This window comes from Trachymyrmex septentrionalis, unplaced genomic scaffold (assembly GCF_001594115.1).
Source record: "Trachymyrmex septentrionalis isolate Tsep2-gDNA-1 unplaced genomic scaffold, Tsep1.0 scaffold111, whole genome shotgun sequence".
Taxonomy (NCBI): Eukaryota; Metazoa; Arthropoda; class Insecta; order Hymenoptera; family Formicidae; genus Trachymyrmex; species Trachymyrmex septentrionalis.
Window position 1 is genome coordinate 17,159 of NW_017304239.1, and position 22,106 is coordinate 39,264.

Genomic DNA, 22,106 nt, shown 5'->3' on the forward strand with positions numbered 1-22,106 from the left:
ATAATATTAAATAAATAAATTTATATTATCGATATTCTATACTTAATATATTTCCTAAAGAATTACATTAATAAGAATATAATATCTAAATTCAAGTTACGATTATTATAATAAGGATTGCGTACAATTACCTCTTGCGGGGGTACGTCGTATGTCCGCGTTCGCAAATCAACGCGGGCGTAATTGTCCACGCAGGGCAGGATGAAAAAGATTCCTATAAGTAAATACGTTTAGTTACTTTGATGTTTAATCAATAATAAATTGTACGTAACATATTGAAGCGCTCATATGCGTTGCATAACATATTTAAAATAAAATGGGCTGTAAAAAATATCGTAAACACGACTCAAATTATCTAGTTCTATCATTTTCAATTTTAGTTACATAGCAAGTACCAAAAATTTCAAATTTTTTCTCATAATATAACAGCGTACATAGTTGAAAAATTTGTTGAATATAACACGTTTTACATATCTCAAACGGTCCACTCAAATTTTTTTTTTGTAATATTTAACATAAAATGAATATGTTGGAAAACACAAATATTGTATAAATAAAATTATCACAAAAAAGATAATGCTAATAGTTTGTATACAAATATTTCTTCAAGTATATTTCTTTAGTATAATTAACATTTATGATATGTTAAATTAACACATCTTTTGGTAATTGTGCAGAACATGGCCTTTTCCTAATTTCAATATTTTTAGCTGCAACGTTGATAATAATCTTTGTTATAATTCAAATAGTGCTAAAATGAGGAGAGGTCGAAAAATATATACACATATACGAGTACTCCTATTTATATACTGAGTAATAATGTTAACATTCTAAAGTCGTGCCCTCAGTAGCAAGAGGGAGGTGGGGTGAGAGTCGTGGAATGTCATGCGCTTCTATGCGCTACTATATGTAACGTTCTTAAAGAAAATTTTTGTTTCTTATTGTTTGACCTTCCCTGATTTATTATCACTATTTGAGTCATAACAAAGACTATTATCAACAGTCGAAATACGTCGAAATTCATATAAAAGGCCATATTCTGCATAATTACGCATATTTCATACTTATCTTAGAATTTGTTTTAAAAAAAAAGTATAATAGTTTTATATTATTTGTTCATTTACTCATAAAGTGTCATTTTGATACTAATGTAAGAAATATATTAATTTAACATAATATCTTTGAACGACATAACCACATTATGTAAAATTAACACAACTCGAATATGTTAAAAAATTCAACACAAACTATTAATAAATATGTGACTGGTCCAATACGAATACACAATATTTTTTGTTACGTAACAAAATCAATAAAAAAAAACCGATACACAACTTGTTAGCAAACTGAAAGCATAATTTTAAATAAAATTAACATTTATGATAGTTTACATTTATTAACACGTATTTTATTCATTTTCAAAAAGTTATTATTTAAAATATATTTATTTCTGAAATATTAATTCAATTTAATTGAATGTATATTAGATAGTAGTTCAACATCTTAACACTCGACCGAAAAGGCGCTTTGTATTTAAAGTCTTAATATTTATATAGACAGTCTTGTTTCCAATCATATTGTTTAGAATACGCTCGCCTATACATGCGTAACTCACTATATATATCGGTTATTGCGAAGAGTGTTGCTAAGGTCTCGGTAGTCTAAAGGCTCAGGACGCTCACACGGAATGTAAGAGATCCGGGTTCGACTCCCGGCCGAGGCAATATTTTTCGCAATAAGTTTATTACAGTTTTTTAAGATTTGGGAGAATTTGGGGGGATTAGTTGTTTCAGATTGAGGATACCGACAAGTTAGAACAATTTTCCAATTTTTTCGTGACTTTTGCAGTAAATTCTTTTTTTTCTTTGTCCCATTGATTGACAGAAAATTTTCGTTGACACTGCACATCTTTACGATACTCATTACTGCAATGAGCTTCATGGGAGTCTTTCGATCAATTTATCATAAAAAACAATTTAACGTGTGCAAAGAAAACGTTACATTGCAACTAATGAGCGTCTGAAACAGCTTATAATAAACTGTTTATAATAAAAAATGTATTATATGATTGTATCCATAGACAAAATATATGATTATGTCATATGTGTATATGATTATACCATAAACTTATAACGAGTGTGTATGATTACATCATAAACTCATAACGACTGCTATTGATAGAACAAGAAACTTATAAGCCATAAATAAGTTCTTCTGTAACAAACAAGTGATTTTAGAAGGGCAGTCGTGTTTCTAAATACCTGCGCGCTACAACGCAGAAGGCTACAGACGCCTATGTACCGCGCGTCTAATGCTATAACTTTTAAACTATTTTGAATTTTAAAAAACGGTTTTAAGATAACATTCTTAAGACATAAAGTATTTAAAGTATGCAAAAAAAATTTTTTTGATTTTTTTTAAACCGAAAGAGTCTTATGCCGCCTTAAGGTTCTGTTCGCTAATAGTCATCTAAATCTGGAGATACTGGTAGTATCTCAGCGCTAACATACGCGCAGCGTTTTACCTTTTTTAAAAAAGGTAAAAAAAACGTTAAGAGTGCGTGTTTTTCGTAAATCATTTGGGCTGATTTCACCAACGCTAATTATTTAATTGGCCGTGGAACTGACTAATCGTGTTTACTGTTTAATAGAATCAGTAGAAAAAGGTAAAAAAGGCCCTAAGAAAATGTGCTTCTCGAAAACTCAAGTATCCAACTCGATTAATAGTAGTTTTAATTTTTCTTTAAAGATATTCTTATTAAAGATTTTTTAAAATTTTTATTACAACCCAAGTAATAACAACTTTAATTTTCCGTCAAAAATTACTACTTCTTGAAAAAATTAATGTATCAAATAAAAAATTAAAACTCAGATACTACAAGCTTAACTAATCAAGTTAAATTCTACCAAATTAAAAAGTAAAACGCAAGTGGTACTACCTTTTTACTTAACTCTAATGATATGTATCATTTGTATAAAAGATTTGATATCAACAAAACTGTCAAGTTAAATTCCACATAATTTTATATATTATTCGTAAAAAAGATTTGATATTAACAATTGGCACGAAGTTAAATTCCATGTAATTCGGATACCAAATTAAATAAATAATATCAACTTTAATGATATGTATTATTCATATAAAAGATTTTATAACTAGCGCCAATTTAAATCCCATATCAAATTAAGTAAAGAATACAATTCATAATTACGTTACCTTGTCCATTTAAGTGTTACCTCAAAAAGTTAAAGAAGTAGACACTTGGAGCTACTAGATCATGGTATAACATAGTGCTAAAAACATGAATATAAATAAGAAAAATGAAAAACATTTCCATGAAAGCAAAAGTATTTAGCATAGGAATATTTTTAATTAGGTTAAAGTTTAGTCGTATAAGTTACGAAAGTTGTGCAAGCTATTAGGTTTAAGATAAATTAATTTAGATTTATAAGACTTGTATTATGAAAAAGAAAAAAGAAATAAACAAGTAAACTCTATTTTTATTTAGTGTAAAAAAAAACATTCAGAGATTAAATTCATTAATTACATTAAAATTGTAATTATCTTTTATCATTTATTTTTTTAACTGCTATTATAAGCCTTAAAGTGACCTTCAAACAATTATTCAAGGTCAAACTAATGACACCATCTTATGTCCCCCTGAAAGTCACACAACTTTTTCTGAAATATTTTTTTCTAAGATTAAAAATAAAAAAGTTATTTGGGGTGGGACATTAAAATGGGACACCTTGTATAAAGTATATGGTATACATATATATTTTTTTTGTTGAGACAACCATTAAGTAGTGTCAACCTTGTAGAAGTCTTTCGGCAACCTTCGAGGCGCAAGGTTTGTAGCAAATTTTTAATATCTAAGAGTTATTTATTTGGTTTATTAGATATATGCATTTTATTTAAAGATGGATCGAAAAGGCAAGAAATAATCTATTCCGAGACCAATTAAAGACAATAAAAAATCGAAACGTCTTCTGAATCGCTTTGAAATAGAGAAAAATGTAGACAACGCAAGCACGTCAGCTAAAAAGTTGAAAACCGTTGATATTGATATCGACCCAACAATATTGTATTGTATTGTAGAATACAATAATTTATATTGCATTGTAGAATACAATAATTTTAAATCCTAAAAAATTTTTTTTCGGTTTTTCCCGTTATGACAGAATTTCTTTGTTGTAAAACGTATAAAAGAGATAGACATAGAATTTCAAGAAACGAGTATACGTGGCTTCGGGTTCAAGTTAATTATAAAATATAAGCAGTGTAATCCAATGTAAAAAATATATTGATTCGTGTTCTTTGATTTCTAATACATACGAAATAAAACAAAAGATTTATATTTACAATGAGATTATTGGGAATCGGTTTAAATGAAGCAAAAAAGTTTTGTGGATTAATGGATGCCTGGACCTATCTTTCAGTCTTTCTATGACTCTATCGTGAAACAAATCCACATTGCTGCAAAATTGATTTGTAATATTTCATCAAAAGCTAGTGCACAAGATAAAAAAACTTTTAGAAGCATTCAATGTTCAAAAGGCTACAGAAAACTTTAGAAGCATTAAATGTTCAAGAGGCTACAGAACTTAGAGTATTTAGAGACGTAAATTGGAAAAAAGGGGTTTTCTTCATTGGTACAGCGTGTTCATCTTTTATCGATTATTATACAAATAGAGTACTCGATATAATTTTGTAAAATCTTCCTATTGTAAAGCCTGCGCTTTTTGGGAAAAATAAAGTGACACTACAGAATACGAAGATTAGATACAATCTTATAAAGATATATGCATGGCAAATCATGAATGCTCCTCTGGAAAAATGGAGGTCGATGGGATTCGCGAAATGCTCTTAAGATCCGAAGATCTTTACGGTGTTCGATATAAATTTTACAGTGATAGCAAAATTTACAAAACAATTGTCGATTCGATGTCGTACCCTGTAATAATGTAATAAAGTAATGTAATAAAGTAATGTAATAAAAAAAAATGCATTAACCACGTACAAAAAAGAATGGGCGCAAGGCTACGTGAATACAAAAAAAAAATTAAGGACTAGGAGGCAAAGGAAAACTTACGACAAAATTAATTAATAATTTAAGTATTTTTTATGGGCTAGCCATTCGCAGACATCAGAATTCTATGGATAAAATGTATAACACAACTATTCTGTATCACAAGAATTCATACGACAACAATTTGAAACAAGATTATTGCCCGGAAGGACTAGATTCTTGATGCATTTAGCAGCAAGCAAAAGTTGTAAGACAAAGCGATTATACACACAAAGCATCGCTTCCAGATACTGTTATCGATGCAATCACTCTCATTTATAAAAGTTTTTTTTTATTTACAAAAGGTTACTTGGAAAATGCTTGAGTGGTTTTACTCAAAATAATAATAAAAGTTTTATCAATATAATTTGGAGCATTGATCTAAAAAACAACATCAAGTAGAACTACAATTGTAGAAATCGCTGCATACATTATTATTTTTAATAACGGATATACCGATGTATTAAAAATAATGGAGCTGCTGGAAGTTAGAATTGGACTTTCAGCATCACAATTTGCGACAATAAGGATAATCAACGGCTTTCACTTGCAAATCTCTGAGTGCAAACGGCGTGAGGAAAGGAATTGCGAAGAAAACAAAGCAGAAATAAGACCGAAAAAGTTGTTCTTGTAACAGAAGGCTTTTCATATGCCTCGGATTGAACACACTTTAGTTTATTACGAAATTTTATTGTTTTACATAAACTAATCGGTTATAAAACTTTAAACACGTTTTTCTCGAAATCACGTTTTCATAACTGGGCGCTCGCATATCTTGGTCAATTTTTATCCGAATGACTTGAATTTTGAACAGAATTTTATAACAATGTCTTCAGTTCAGTATACAAATTTTTCAATCGGATTATTAGTTTTTGAAAAATAATAAAAAAAGTAAAGATTTTTTTTTGCAAAATTGCAACTTTTTTTTTTAAATAGTGCCTTTCTGTCTAAAATTATTTTATCAAAAAATAAATATTTAACTACATATACTTTAAAATAAAAAAAAATTTACTTTAGAGCTCTCATTCAGACGCAGCATGAGCGCTCGTGAACCCATGTTTTTCCAAATAAGGTGCTCAATGAGCACTGAAGCTAGAAATATTAATATTATTTAATGAATTTTTTGTAATAACTTCGTAAATGTATGTACTTTGAATATATAAAGACAATAATTCATACAAGCTATTAGTTTTCACAAAAAATTCGAAAATAGCCTTTTTTTCGGCCGTCACAATGGTGTTTCCCGTTAAGAAACGAGTTCGTTTACGCGCTGATTTGCGCATGCTGAGCGTTTAGAAATTTAAGAAAAATCACCGATGATTTTTTGGCTTGCAAGGTTATTAAGCTTAGTACCTCTCTTTATTGCGCACGAGTAGTTTTAATAAAGAAAAAGGATGGTCGACGGAGACTTTGTGTTGATTTCTCAATGATCAAACAAAAAAACCTATTCTCGGTTATCGAATATCATTTGTCGAGAGTTGGCAAAAATAATCTTTACTTTGCTTGATTTGAAAGATGGGTTTCATTTAATTAAGATCCATCTGGAAAGTAGGAAGTAATAAATACTTCGCTTTTATTACTTCCGATGGACAATTTGAGTATCTACAAATGCCTTTTGGTTGTGAGGCTTTGGCCACACAAAAGAAAATTGATTTCATATTGATAAGGCAGATAAGGTTTTAATATATTTAGATGAGACATCCTTACTCCTTCTAAAACCATTGAAGAGAATCTAGAAGCGCTAAAACAAACAATGTTGCTGTTCAAGCAGTATGATTTCATATTAAACTTTACTAAATGTCAATTCCTGAAACGGTCCGTTGAATATTTAGGATATATGATTTCCGAAAATAGTATTATCCTTAGCAATCGACCTGTAGAAATTGTTAAACGTTTCTCCGAGTCTTCCATTATCACACAGTTGCAATGATTTTTAAGTCTCGCTTAATTATTTTAGAAAATTTGTTGCAGACTTTGCAGCCAGAACCAAATCATTGCATAATTTTCTTTAAAAAAATGCTGAATTTAACTTCGACGACTGCTTAAAAACTTTTGAATTATTGAAATCTGAACTCATTTCCTATCCGGTTTTGAGACTCTTCCGGCATAATCTGTCTACTGAATTTCATACGGATACAAGCGCTATCGCTACAGCTGTGATTTTTACAGAAACAAAATTCAGGAGCTCTAGCTCTTGTTGCTATTATAGCCATTCCACTAATGAAGCAGAAAGCAGATATTCATTTGAATTGAAATGCTTGTTACAGCTATCGTAAGGTTTATCTACTACTATCTAGCTAATGTCGAGTTTAAAGTAGTTAACGCTTTGGTATATGCTGTCATTAAAACTAATACGAGGGCAAGTCAATAAGTTCTTAGAAAATCTGCCAGAGGGCACTTTTTGACAAGTAGCATTTTTCGCTAATTACGTCAAATTCTGAGCGGAATTCATCACGTGATTTCATTTCTGTAGACGATTAAAGCGAACTCCTATTTTTTGCAAAATGGAAAAAAACGAGTTCAGTGATCAAATATATACATATGAAAGATTTAACGCCGAAAGAAATCAAAGCCGAGTTGGATAATGTTTATAGCACATCTGCGCCAGCGTTTGCTGTATACAATTGAGTGAATAAATTTAAACGTGATCGTACCACATGTGATGCATCTCGTTCGGGACATTCAATTGAGGCTGTTACACCAGAAATCATCGATAAAGTCCACGATATTGTTTTGCCTGATTGACGAGTGAAAGTGCGCGAACTTGTTGAGGCCACAGGCATATCACATGGCACAGTGATTTCAATTTTGCATGAACAATTGGGTATAAAAAAGCTATCGGGTGGCAAGATGGGTGCCGCGTTTGCTCACTGTGGACCATAAGCGCGACCGATTTCAAAACAATGTTTGGAGATGTTTTAACGTAATCCAGATGAATTTTTGCGTAGATTCATTACTGTGGACGAAACATGGATCCATTACTTTACACCCGAGACAAAGGAACAGTCAAAACAATGGACTTCACCGGATGAACCAGCTCCGAAGAAAGCGAAGACCGTAAGTCGGCCGGAAAGGTGATGGTTTTTTGAGATGCACGCGGTATAAATTCATATCGATTACCTTCCGTCGAAGCAAACGATCAATGGCGATTACTAGGCAGCCTTATTGGACCGTTTCAATAACATTTTAAAGAAAAAATATGCCCCTTTGGCGAAGAAGAAAGTGCTCTTCCATCAAGACAATGCACGGGTTTACACGTGCCCGGCACCGATGGCCAAATTCAACGAATTCCGCTACGAATTGCTTTCCCATCCAGCATATTTGCCAGATTTAGCACCCTGCGATTATTTTCTGTTTCCAAACCTGAAAAAATGGGTCGGAGGAAAGAGATTCACCACCAGAGAGCAGCTCATCGCCGAAACAGAAACTTATTTTGAAGGATTGGACAAATCATATTATTTGGATGGCTTGAAAAAGTTAAAGAATCGTTGAATCAAATATATCGAGTTGAAAGGAGACTATGTTAAAAAATAAATATAAATCGATCAAAAAAAAAATGTGTTTTACTATGTTTTTCTAAAAACTTATTGACTTGCCCTCGTATTAATCCGCATATGGCCCGACTGATTGGATTCTTAGGTTACAGAATTACATTTTCAAGATTGAACATTGTAGTGATAAAAAAATGGCGCATGTCGATGCTTTGAACCGGATAGTTGCGGCTGTAGAATCTGTAACAATCGAAAGAGAGTTACAATATCGGTAATTAGCTGATCCGAATATTTACGACATCGCCTCGAAGAAGTCGAGTATAAAAAATCTTTACCTATCTCGTTTACCGAAAAGATTCTAGTTGTCCTAAATTTGTAGTACCTGAAACTATGGTGTATAGTTTGTTACGAATATATCACGACGATGCGGCGCACTGCGGCAGCAATAAAACATTTTACGGTATTAACGCTAATTATTGGTTTAAATCGATACGTCGTAGAATTAAAAGATATATAGAGAATTGCCTTACGTATATCGTGGCTAACGCTTCTACTAACACTAAGGAGAACTGTAAACTACTCCTATGTCTGATACTTCCTTTAGTATTGTTCATTTTGATCCCTTATTAGAATCCTTTAAAGTACATATTGATAGTTATAGATTTATTCACTCGATTTACGTAATTATCTACGGTGAAGTCCACCGATTTGTAAAATAATTAAGCATCTGATTCCTCTTTTCAATACTTTTGTCAATTTTGAAAAAGATGGTCTCAGACCGTCTTTATCTCATCTGAATTTGCAGATTTTCTACGTCCATGTAACATTCAACACCGTTTAATTGTCGTGGCTGCACCATGAGCTAACGGAATAGTCATCGTTGATTAGTTTGAGGGAGGGATGGTTTATTAATTTGTCTGGTGTAAATATTTCCAAAAAAGTCCAATTGTACAACTAGGCAAAAATTTCTCCTTACCTTTATTCTACCGGAAGAACACATTAATAGAGTTCATTAAGAATATTGAAAACAATTTTAGATTTTTGAAATCAGCGAACATCCTGAGAATTATAAATTTAGAAATTTCAATATTAAGAGAAAATTCTTATCCTCATCGATACTCAAATTCTATTACAAAAAGAATCTCTTTTTTGGTCAATTACTTTGTTAAATTCATAAAAAACAATCCTAAAATAATTTTTATGAAGGTAGGCAAAGAAAATATAATAGTAGCATTGGACAGAAATAATTACATAGAGAAAATCACACAAATGTCAAGCGTATCTAAATACGTATACAAAATTAGCAAAAAATCCTCTTAATAAATTATCAAGAAATGTTCAGGAATTATTAAAAAAATGGAAGATGAAAAATTACATCTCAGAATCAACTTACAAAAAATTGACGACTAGTGATGGGATTTTATCAAGAGCATACGCATTACCGAAAATACATAAAGAGAGGATACCGTTTAGAATTATAATCTCATTTTTGGGCTTCATTCTTACATGATGTGATCTCCAAAAATTGATAGGTTTTTTTAGTAAAATAGACAATAGTTTCCAAAGTTGTGGAAAAATTAAGAAGCATTCAAGTTGGAGTGAATTCTCTCTAATATCATTGGATGTGATTTCACAAAAGTTCCGATTGAATTGGCGGTCAAAAGTGTAGAGAAAAGATGGGATAAAATTGAGAAGGTGATTAGCATACCTAAAAAGGAGTTCATTGGGGTTGTATCTTTTGTTTTAGATTTTACATTCTTTTGTTTTAATAATGAATATTATCAATAAAATTTTGGTACTCTCATGGGTCACCTCTTTCTCAAATTATTGCGGATCTTGTTCTGCAGGATTTGAAGACAGAAGTGTTAGATGTTCTGGAAATCGCATTATCATTTTATATTAGATATGTAGATTATATTGATGGCAGCTCTAATTGATTCAGTAGAAAACATTTTGACCGTTTTCAATTCATTTTCATACTAAGTTATAGTTCACATTGGAAAATGGGGGGAAGGATTAATTTTTTGGATGTGACTCTAATTAAGAATTATGATTACTTAGAATTTGACTGGTATCATAAACTTATTTTTTCAGGACGTTACCTAAATTTTTTATCTGAACATCCAATATCACAGAAAAAAGGAATAATATTTGGAAAGATTAATAGAGCTATTTATCTGAATAAAAATTTTATCAAAAAAACATTAGATTATTAATCAACATTTTTAAGGAATAATTACCCAATGAAATTTATTTTTGACACCATTTCTACAAGATTAAAATTTGTATCTTCTAGATGTATTCATGTTGAACAAGATTCCATGTCTAACAACGACAATTCGAAAAATATAAAAAGAACTCCTTGGTTTTTAATTCCTTACACAAATACCACATCAGATAAATTTCTAACAATTTGTAAAAAAGAAAACTTAAAACCAGCATTTCACAGTAACAACAAATTCAGTAGATTCATTAAGGTCCAGAAGGAGGTCCTCCCTCAAAAATCAGAATAAAAATGTAATATTAGGTGTAGTAAAAAGAAATCTATTATTTTTCCAATAGATGGCTTTAGTAATCTGTATCTCGCGTTGTATAAGTGCGATCGGGTTACGCCAATGGCGTTAGAAAGATAAGAATTCGTACTAAAAAAACTTCTCAGACAGTTTTGTCATTGCTTGAGTTAGTATTGTTTGAGCGCGTGTCAAAGATGGACACCAACAAAGAGAAAATACGCCATATTTTACAGTTTTCTTCGATAAAGACGAAAACGCAAGCCAGGCGGCTGAAAATGTGAATAGTGTTTATGGTCCTGATACTGTAACAGTCAATATCGCGCAATTTTGGTTTCGTCGATTCCGTTCCGGTAATTTTGATGTCAAAGATGCATCACGTTCTGGAAGGCCAATTGTCGAAAATGTCAATAAAATAATGGAAATCGTCGAGTCCGACCGTCATGTAAGCACTGTTTCGATTGCCCAGGAGCTAAACATTGCACAAAAAACCGTTTGGAACCATTTAAATAAGGCTGGATACAAAAAGAAGCTCGATGTATGGGTGCCACACGAGTTAACGCAAAAAAACCTCATGGACCGAATTTCCATCTGCGAATCGCTGCTGAATCGCAACAAAATCGACCCATTTCTGAAGCGAATGGTTACTGGTGATGAAAAGTGGGTCACTTACGACAACGTCAAGCGAAAACGGTCGTGGTCGAATCGCGATGAGCCGGCGCAAACGGTGGCCAAGCCAGGATTGACGATCAGGAAGGTTTTGCTGTGTGTTTGGTGGGATTGGCAGGGAATCATCTACTATGAGCTGCTCCCCTACGGCCAAACTCTTAATTCGGACCTGTACTGTCAACAATTGGACCGTCTGAAAGAAGCAATCGCCCAGAAGCGGCCAGCTTTGGCCAATAGGAGAGGAATTGTGTTCCATCAAGACAACGCCAGGCCACACACATCGATAGTGACTCTCCAGAAGCTCCGGGAGCTTGGTTGGGAGGTTCTTATGCATCCACCTTATAGTCCGGACCTGGCACCAAGTGATTACCACCTGTTCCTGTCTATGGCGAATGATTTTGCTGGTGAAAAATTCGCCTCAAGAGAAGCTTGTGAAAATCGACTGTCCCAGTTTTTTGCCAATAGGGACGAGGGTTTCTATGAGAGAGGCATAATGAAATTACCTTCAAACTGGCAACAAGTTATCGAACAAAACGGTGAATATTTGACCTAAATCGGATCATTCTAACTATGCTAAATAAAGTCTTCAATTTAATGCAAAAATAATAGATTTTTTTTACTACACCTTATATACAAAATAACATGCAAAGATTATGACGCGTCTTACGTAGGACAATCTGGTAGAAAATTGAACTTTAGAATTACTGAACACCGTAATCACAATTGGAATACCAATTCCACAATCTGTTATTAAATTATAGAGTTGAATTGAATTATGATTTTGATTGGGGAATGTCCAAATTCTGGATCATGAGAGATCTTTAAATAAACATCTAATCTCTGAAAAAGTGCACATTTTTATGCAAAAAAATAGTTTGAATTTACTGACACTGAAGGATTACATTATGCCTATACGAAGATGTTATATGAATTGACCAACTAAATCACTTATAAAGAGTTTAATGTATTTTTCATGTCTTGTATATACATAATTTATGACTTTACATTTACATCTGGAATTTTGTAATGTTAGTTATGACTTCATTGTTTTGTATTTCGGTGTGTCCTTTTCCAATTATAAATTGTTTGCTAAACACTTTTGACTACTCAGAGAGGAAGGTTTATAAATCGTTAGTATGTATAAAACTGAGATAATTGTTTCAATAATCGATTAGTTAATATAAACTTCCTAAGCTTCATAAACATGTTGAACTTCCCGTTTGAGGTAAGTTGCTTGGATATGGCTTTTTCTTATTGACTCAATTTTAATTTTATATATGTCTAATCAGGATCCATTTCAATGAATTATGATTGATATATGTATTGCTGAAGAATTTCAAAGAGAACCGAAAAGTTCAAAATAAAAAAGATTCTACACATTCGATTAATGGTATAGAACTTAATCGTTGGCACTTTCATCAGCCAGTGACTCTTATTGGCCTTGCATGGATTGTTTATTTTTATTTTTAAGATTTTGAGTTGATTTTGTAAAATTTAACACCATATTATGTCCTCATCAAAGCCATATAACTTTTGTTTGAAATATTTTTTTATAAGATCAAAATTAAAAAAGTTTTTTGGGATGAAACATTAAAATGGGACACTTTGTATAGGTAATAAAAGACAAGCACACAGACAACAAAAGAATACCGGTTTATATAAATATCAGTCTCTTCAGGCAGATCAAGGGAACTGCTGAGCGTTTTCAGGTAGCGCGCAGCTGGATCTACCACCGGCATCTGATCTGTGCTATTTCATTCACATATTTACTATAGTTCCATTACAAATTTCAAAATAATATTTTAGAGACATATCTTTAAGACTCCAAGCATTACAAAAATGCAAAAAAAAAATCGATTTTTTTTAATCCGTCACAGTGGTGTTCCCCCTGAATATTACTTTAATGCTATAGTCGTCTTTGATCAGCTCAACAGAAATGTTTTGAACTTCCTCTATCACAGCTTATAACTTTTCATCAATATTGGTATCAAAATCAATACTAAAACTAAGTGTTCTGTCGGTCTCATGATCCATTGCCTCTAAAACTTCCATTGATGCTATTTCATTTAAAAGCTGCAATTTGTTACAATGTCCTTGATGAGGATCATACAAAAGTGTAAGTTTATTGTTAAATAAAAAATCTCTTCCCAATACGAGCAAATTAAGAGCCTCTGCTTTCCTCCCCCCCCCCCTCCGTTATTTACAATCAATTTAAATTACGCGTCAGGCAATACTAACAAATTAATGTCAAGAGTGTGTAAACCGATAACCTTAATATCGTCGCTCAACGTTTTATAATTACCTTTATTAGGCTTTATCAACAAATTTAAAATTTTGACCAAAAAACAATTTGTGAACAGACAACAACATGAATGAAACAGAACTTCCCGTATCGACTAAAGTATGCAAAACATAGACATTGATTAATATAATTAATTTCGGAAGTTGAGTTACTGATCTCTTTCCTTGTAGGTCCGTCGCCACACGTTCAATCTGTAGAAAAACACCTTTGCTATTTTTGATCGAGGAGACATTCTTGTATTCGAAGAAGTTTGTTCCTTGCAGCGAAGCTTGAAACAGTTAGCCTGGATGTGTCTTTTCGCTTTACAATAGATGCAAAACAAGTCTTTTCTATTTTTAAAACAGGGTTTCTTCAGTGAGGATGGAGAATCTTTTTGTTTATCCTACTTGTTAAGAAGGGGAACAAAATCTTCTTTTGTATTTTACCAAATGAACGTGATTTCATATTGTACATTTGATCCAAGAATTCATTGATAGACGGCCCCCGCAAAGCTATAGCAGTTGCACTCAATGACGCACTATTGATATCATTTATGGTCAACTAGATCTTGTCCCATTCGAGCAGCTTCAGATTATAAAAGAGTTTCAGCATGGCATACTGCAGGAATAATTCTTCGGTTAGTTCACTTCCTTGTTTTCACCATTTGCATGGCGACGTGAAAGGGAACCAATCGTTTAAACCATCTTGAAATGGCTTCTTTGAATGAGATCCAAGAATTATTAGATGGTTCTTCCTTCATGAAGTATCAATCTTTTGCACACTTGCACAGCTTACTTGCTGCCAATAATGTAGTGCTTTCGCTAACGCCACTAATGACTGCTAGCTACTAGATCAACCCTGTAAATCCAGGATTTAACGTCTTCATCTTTTAACTCATCAAATGGAGGAATTTGAGAAACCAATAGTGTAATAGTTGAGCCGTTGGAATGCCAGCCATGGTTGGTACTCGAGCGATCTGATTATGTCCAACTCTGTGATGATGTGTCATGTATTGGAACAGCATGTGCAAAGGCGACTGGACTGAAAATATTGTCAGCCATTGCAGTGGTTATTAGCACTTTTCTTCATCAGCAATAACATTTGTTCCATCATTGTTAGCATGATTTGCTGCAATAGTTCAATTGATAAGTCGCTGACTAGACATTTTCATAATTAACTTGCTCAGATACAGGCCCAGAGGTGAATCAATCGTGAAAACTAAATTTGTATTGGTTGGATGATTTGGAGATTCTTGAGCTTGAAGTAATAAGACATAAGACGATCAATACAGTCATCTCTGAAACTTGTAAATGGAGCTTCAGACAAATAAGTTCATCTTTTAACGTTTCAAACGTAAATTCTTCAAGGTGTTACTCATCAAAATGGCATTACACATCAAAATTCTGATGTTACAATCATATGTTTTGCAAGATACCTGTGAAAATTGTAGCCATTTTGGACGCTCAGTTGTTGTTTGGGAGTCATTTGTGCCAATCGATGTCAGTGTTTTCGTTCGCCCAACTTTGAGTTTAGGAAACAGGAAAAAATTGTTGGGGATCAAATTCGGTGAATACGGTAGTTAATTAATTCGAATCGCAATTCGTAAATTTTTGTTATGGCGATCGTCGATATTAATTCGATTTTTTCCATTTTTATAAAAACGATTGGCACAAATGACTGTCAAACAACAACTGAGCGTTCCCAATGGCTACAATTTTCACAAGTATCTTTCAAAGCATGTATGATTATAGTATCAGAATAGTTTTGACAAATAACACCATCTTTATGTTGAGACTCAAAATTTTTCATACGACCCTCGTAGTTATAGGGTACTCGTATTTTAAAGTAACGGAACTTGATTTCTCCAAGAAAAGGTTAAAGTCAGTCTGACTGCACATAAAGTATAGTTGACTTCAAACATGTTTATTGCACGACATCGGACCGTGATATACGACTTAGGACAGATCACTTCATAGCCAAATCTTATTTTTAAGACCATCATAAGTACAATCTTAAGATATCATGAACCAATCAGAATCATATTAGTATCTTAAGACATTACTTAAGACGGTTTTAAAATAAGACTATGAATATTGGCTTTAGTGACTCAACGCTCACGCTTCGAATAACTCAAGGGATCAATACAGAGCCTCGCATGGCTCACGTAACATACAGCGCATGCGCCATGTCGGTTAAGCAGCGCGTCGCCCAATCATCATCTAGCGACATAATGCGTGGAATGCGCAAAAGTAACAGCGCCATTAGGCGGGTGTAACAGGAAATAAAATAGACAAAGATAACAGTAGGTCCCTTACAGAAGGATGTACAAAATAATATTTTTTTTACTGTCATTACAGTTTCAGAGCTAGTTATTGATGTATTTATTATGTAATTTAATTGAAAACAACTTTTTTGTGTAATCTTTTTTTGATGGTGGTAAAAATTAAATTGACAGGTTATCCATTATTCAAAAGAATTCTAATAATCTTATCAAAGTTATCTTGATGGAATCTAGGATGCGAGAGAAAAAGCACTCAACTCTATTAGACTAATTATAATTCCTACCTTTAGGTACAATGAGTGACAAGAAAAATAATTTAGATATCAACCCGAGAATGTAGATTTTTGATACTAATCCATGTAATCCATGTAAAAAGCTAATAATATTATATTATATAATATAATATTATTAGCTTCTTTTATCAACCATACATCTAAGAAATATGATTACGGTATATATCAAAAACTATCTCAAATTTCTATGATGAATTTCAATCTTGGATGGTACGAATTGAAAATATTCAAAATTTGCTCTAGAACGATTCAATTATTATACAAGTGCGATGTTATCCATTATACGAGTAATAAAGCTATCTCCTAATTCTTTCTAAATCTTGTGACCGTAGGTTGCGACTGATGGCACAACTTCGTCGCGTGCTCTATTAATTTTTCAAATACATAAACTTTTCGCAAAATATCAGAGTTTTTCATCAAACACAAGTTGCGCGCGAGAGTTACTCTTTCGTTAATTTTCGCTTATTTTGTGATTGTATTCACGCGCAATTACAATTCGCGGCGGTAACAGAGAATCGTTATAGGAAAGCGTGTCGGAGGACAAGAGAGACAGACTGTAAAAACAGAAATTAACAAGAAAAATAATAAGTGTATATTTGTGTATATAAATAATAAGTGTATTTTTAAATGTCGATTGTAACAGATAGTTTTAACACTCTGGCTGTAGGACTTGTTTTTCAGATTCTATGACAAACAAAGATAGAGTCTAGTGTACGGGCTGATCAGATAGCCGTATTAGATATTGATAAAATCTGAACTCTCAAGATGATCGAACAAGAAAAACGAATTTTTCACAACTAAACGAGAAATACAGTTAATCGATATACAAAAAATTCGCATACTGACAAGAAATGAAATGAATTGCTAAGGTAGATTACGTCGGTTCGCGCGCGACATAAGGTCCCAGTAAAAAAGATCTCTAACCAAAAATTTTATAGTTATTTTGCGTTGCAATTAGCGAACATCTCGAATCGCAAATACATAAGAAAATGACTCGGCTGTAGCGAAAGCGAGCGCCGGTCGGCAATCGGTATCTTTTTCCAAAGAACGCTTGGACAGATGGCACATAGTTTGCAAATTATCAGTTTACGCGATAACCCCAATATCAGCTGCTCAAAATCTTTTGAACTTTAACTCCTGATCTATTCGATAATCTGCCCAACCAAAAAAAAAATATAATTTTCATATTAGCGGAATCTGTTAAATGTTAGAGGATTTTATTCTTATATACGGTCTCAAGAGGAATTCTCTGAAATTAAGCGGAAAACATTTTAAGTGCAATATTCTAACAATTAAAATAATTTCGCTTTAAAATTTAAATAGGAATTCGATCGATTTTTCTCAGTTATTATTAAAATCTGATTAGAATATTTCGTTAGAGTCCGATTGGGAAATATCTCACTTTTAAATGAGGATATCGGTCAGGAGAATTTCATTCATTTTGTTGATATGTGACTAACAAAAATACTTTTTTTTTCGTTATTATTTTTTTATTTTACCAGATTAATTTATATTTATTTATAAGAGATAAGATCCGACCGTGTAAACATACATACATATGGAATTCGAAAGTATCGAAGGATAGGAAGAACGGATAATTCACACACTTCTTTGAAAAATGGATATACATAAACTTTATTTCCGTAACGAATTATACACGCGTTAAAAACGTCTTTTAGCGACTTCTCCCTGCTTTTCTCGTCCATGCATCGCCATGCACAGGCATCATCACGCCGTATCTATTATTACACCGCGACGCGTACTGAGTAGACTTAATTTAACTAGAAATTTTCCCTACACTCGGCCATCCTGCTTATACTTTCCAAATGTTCCCGTCAGTATTGTCCTTCTCTTTGTTCCCGGATGAATCGCTAATGTCACCGATCCATAATTACATGGAGTCAGTCATTGTAGATGTCTGTTGTGGACCTTCTCACTCGACTACCTTTTGTACTAACAAGGGAACACCACCAACGGTTTCCTTCCGATTTAAATAAGCTTTTAGTATGTTGAGTTCTATGGACAAAAATAAGAGATACATATTTTTTTATATCTGCTGAGTTGCACCATAGAAGAATGAAAACCGCTCTTGAAAAAAATCGGTCTTTTCTTTCGAAGCGAATATTTTCGAAATTATAAGAGATAGAAAAAATTTTCTACAAAAAAAATTGAATGAATTTAAGAGTACTTTAGAACTATAATAAAAAAAATTTATTTTAATTATTTATTTATTGTATACCCCCATCCTTACATTTATTTTTAAAAATTTTTTAATTTTATGTCAAAAATTAAAGAGTATTTTACGCTGAAAATAACGATGTATATTAAAATCATGTTCCGAAAAATCATTTTTTAGATATGAACGAAATCGTCTCTATATACGCGATCCGTATGTATTCATCCCATACCGCGTTGACTGTGCGAAATAGCGATGAAGGCAAATACCACATAATTTGTCACAGTGTAGTATCAGTACAGCAATGACTATTGAAATAATTTGTTTACATAATATTAATAATAATAATAATGATAATAATAATAATAATAATATCACAACAATGGTGACTGTTAAATTGCTAAAATTAGTCAAATATTTTTGAAGATACGTAGGCTGCTGGAAAAGTTTCTGCAAACAATATGAAAAAAAAACATGTAAAATTCGATAAATGGCTTTATGATTTTTCGAAGTATTCGCCTTTAAGATCAATACATTTTTGCATACTGTCGAACCAATTTTCGAAGCATTTTTTCCACTCTAAGGCTGTAACCTCAGAAATTATTGTACGAAATGTTTCAACAGCTGCTTCAGGCGACTCAAATCGCTCACTATGCATCTTATTTTTAATGTTTGGAAACAAAAAGAAGTCATTAGGTGATAAATCAGATGAATACGGACAATGAGTCATCAATTCGACATTATTACTGGATAAAAAATCAACGGTTTGACGTGCTGTGTGATAGCTGGCGTTGTTATGATAAAGGATGATGCGACGATTTTGGTTTGTTCTACGCAATTCATTTATGACTTCTGACAAACAAATTGTTATATACCAATCAGTATTTACAATCCTTCGATTCTCTAAAGCCACGATTGTCACATGTCTAGTATAACCGAAGAAACAAGCAATCATTTGCTTGACAGCACTGCGTGAACGAACAACTTTTGTTGGTTTCGGTTCATTTTGAAATACCCAAACAGTAGATTATTGTTTACTTTCGGACATACGAATAGATCCATGTTTCGTCCCCAATAACGATGTTGTAGACCAAATTTGACCGACCTCGGTTGAATTTCTTGAGCATTTCTTTACTCCATTTAACATGAGCCTGTTTTTAAGCTTCGGTCAAATTGTGTGGGATCCAACGACTGCAAAGTTTCCGTACGCTCAAGTGATCATGCAAAATCGTATGTATTGTATTCATGTTAATGCCTAAGGATGCCTTAATCTCGCGGTATGTTATATGATGGTCTCGCTCATCAATCATTTCACGCACAGCGTTAACATTAGTGGCAACAACAGACGTGGATAGACAATCTTCACGGAATTCATCACTAAGAAAGGTACATCCACGCTGGAATTCGACATACCAATTAAACAGTCCTATTGGATAGTGCTTTATCCCCAAAAGCCAAATGAAGTCGATCGATGCATTGTTTCGGAGTTAGATTACATTTGTAATCGTAAAAAATCATTGTCCGAAATTTTTCACGCGAAATTTCCATTTTCTTACAAAATAACTTCTTTTAAAATACTATGCAAACAAAACTAATTGGCTTGGGTACAAACTGTCAATTGAATTATAGGTTAAAACCGTTTAATTTTACGGATATGATAGTAGCAGAACGTTGGCGCCATCCAGGCGCCACTGGAAATACTAGATTGCAGAAACTTTTCCAGCAGACAACGTATATGAAAGAATGTACGAAATATTTTGGATAACTAAAAACAAAACACGAATAAAAATATTATTACGTTTATAAAATTTATTTATTTCATTTTTATCATAGAGCAGCTAATTCCAGTGTTCAATGTCAACATGAATAATGTTTTAATAATAAATGTAGTAATATTTATTGATTGATAATGATTACATATAATAATTACATGGACTTCCGCTCTCTAATCTAAACTACCTCTAATTTTATCTAGTTATTTATCTGAATATATACATCCTCCTTTCTTACAATTACATGACAATTACTGTTCTTGCCACGCCTCTAACTTAGACTATCTACTTCCACTCGTTTCAGCGATTTCCTCCTGTGTTATTAAACATTCTCTGGCACACTTCTTTCTCTTCTCTTTCTCTGTACCTTATTCATCCATACATATCCTGTACCGTCATCATTCAATACTTCTTCTACTCTCCCCTTCATTCTTTCCATACCCTCACACTCTTTCATTATATTGTATGTTCCAAACTCTCATTTCCCTTCCTACATATCCTACATATGAAATGCGATTCCCCCATCCAATATCTATTACACCCTTCCTCATTTCCGCATCTCCACTTAGCTATCATTTTCACTTTCTTTCCCTCATTCTTTTTAGCATTCTTTATATACCTTAGTATCCCTTCCACCCTTATTCTTTTATACCTTTTACATGATTTCGACTTTTCCATCCGTATTCCTCTTTCCTGACTATCTATTTCTCTGTCTTTTTCCAACATCCATTCCCACTTTCTCTCCCCTAACTCCTCTAGTGCTTCCTCACTTATCCCACATCTCCACATATATTTTTGTCTCTCCATGCTTTCTTTAGTCCATTCACCCTCCTCATTCTCTCGTTCTTTTCTTTCTTTCCAGCATTCTCTGCCTATCTCGCTCATTTCTCCCTCCCCTAGTTTCTCTTCAAACTTTCCTGCTCTTATACAGGGTGCGGCGCGGGAACTTCCTTATTTGAATTGCGCGCCACACAGCGGCCATTAATCTTACAAAAGTGGACGTGTGCGCATTTAAAAGGGTGCAGCCTAACGTTTTTTGTACGGTTAGTTTAGTAATGACCATGCAGTGGACAAGAGAAGAGCGTGCGTTCGCCGTGGCGACTTACTTTTCTAACAATCGTTCGATTATTGCAACTCAGCGTGCATTTAGAAAAAAATTTAAAATCGCGCCTGCAGGTCCTGTTCCTGATCGGAAATCGGTTGTTCAGTGGATGGACACGTTTATGGATACTGGCAGTGTGTGTAAAAAAAAGCCAGGACCCTCAAAAACCACCAGGACTCCAGAGAACGTCGAGAAGGTACGGAACGCGATTTCGAAATCCCCCAAGCGATCTGCACGCAAACATTCAGTTGCTCTTGAGATTTCTGATCGCACAGTAAGACGAATTCTTCATGAAGACCTACAATTTCATCCATACAAACTGGCAGTGGTGCAAAAACTTAATACACGCGATTTCGATTCACGAAAAAGGGCTTGTGAAGCCTTTGTCGAAAACCTGCCTCATGACGCGCTTGTGTTCTTCAGCGATGAGGCACATTTTCATCTGTCAGGATGCGTTAATAAA

General features: G+C 33.2%; 1 protein-coding gene across 2 annotated transcripts in view; it reads right to left on the reverse strand.

The window, feature by feature from the left end:
* The window catches only part of LOC108751395 (band 7 protein AGAP004871-like), a 143,781-nt gene that overhangs the window by 2,326 nt on the left and 119,349 nt on the right, over positions 1 to 22,106 (reverse strand). For both annotated transcript variants that reach the window (XM_018491549.1, XM_018491559.1), the window contains one exon: positions 132 to 214. In XM_018491549.1, coding sequence (XP_018347051.1) covers positions 132 to 214 — 83 coding nt within the window. The remainder of the gene's footprint in view (positions 1 to 131; positions 215 to 22,106) is intronic.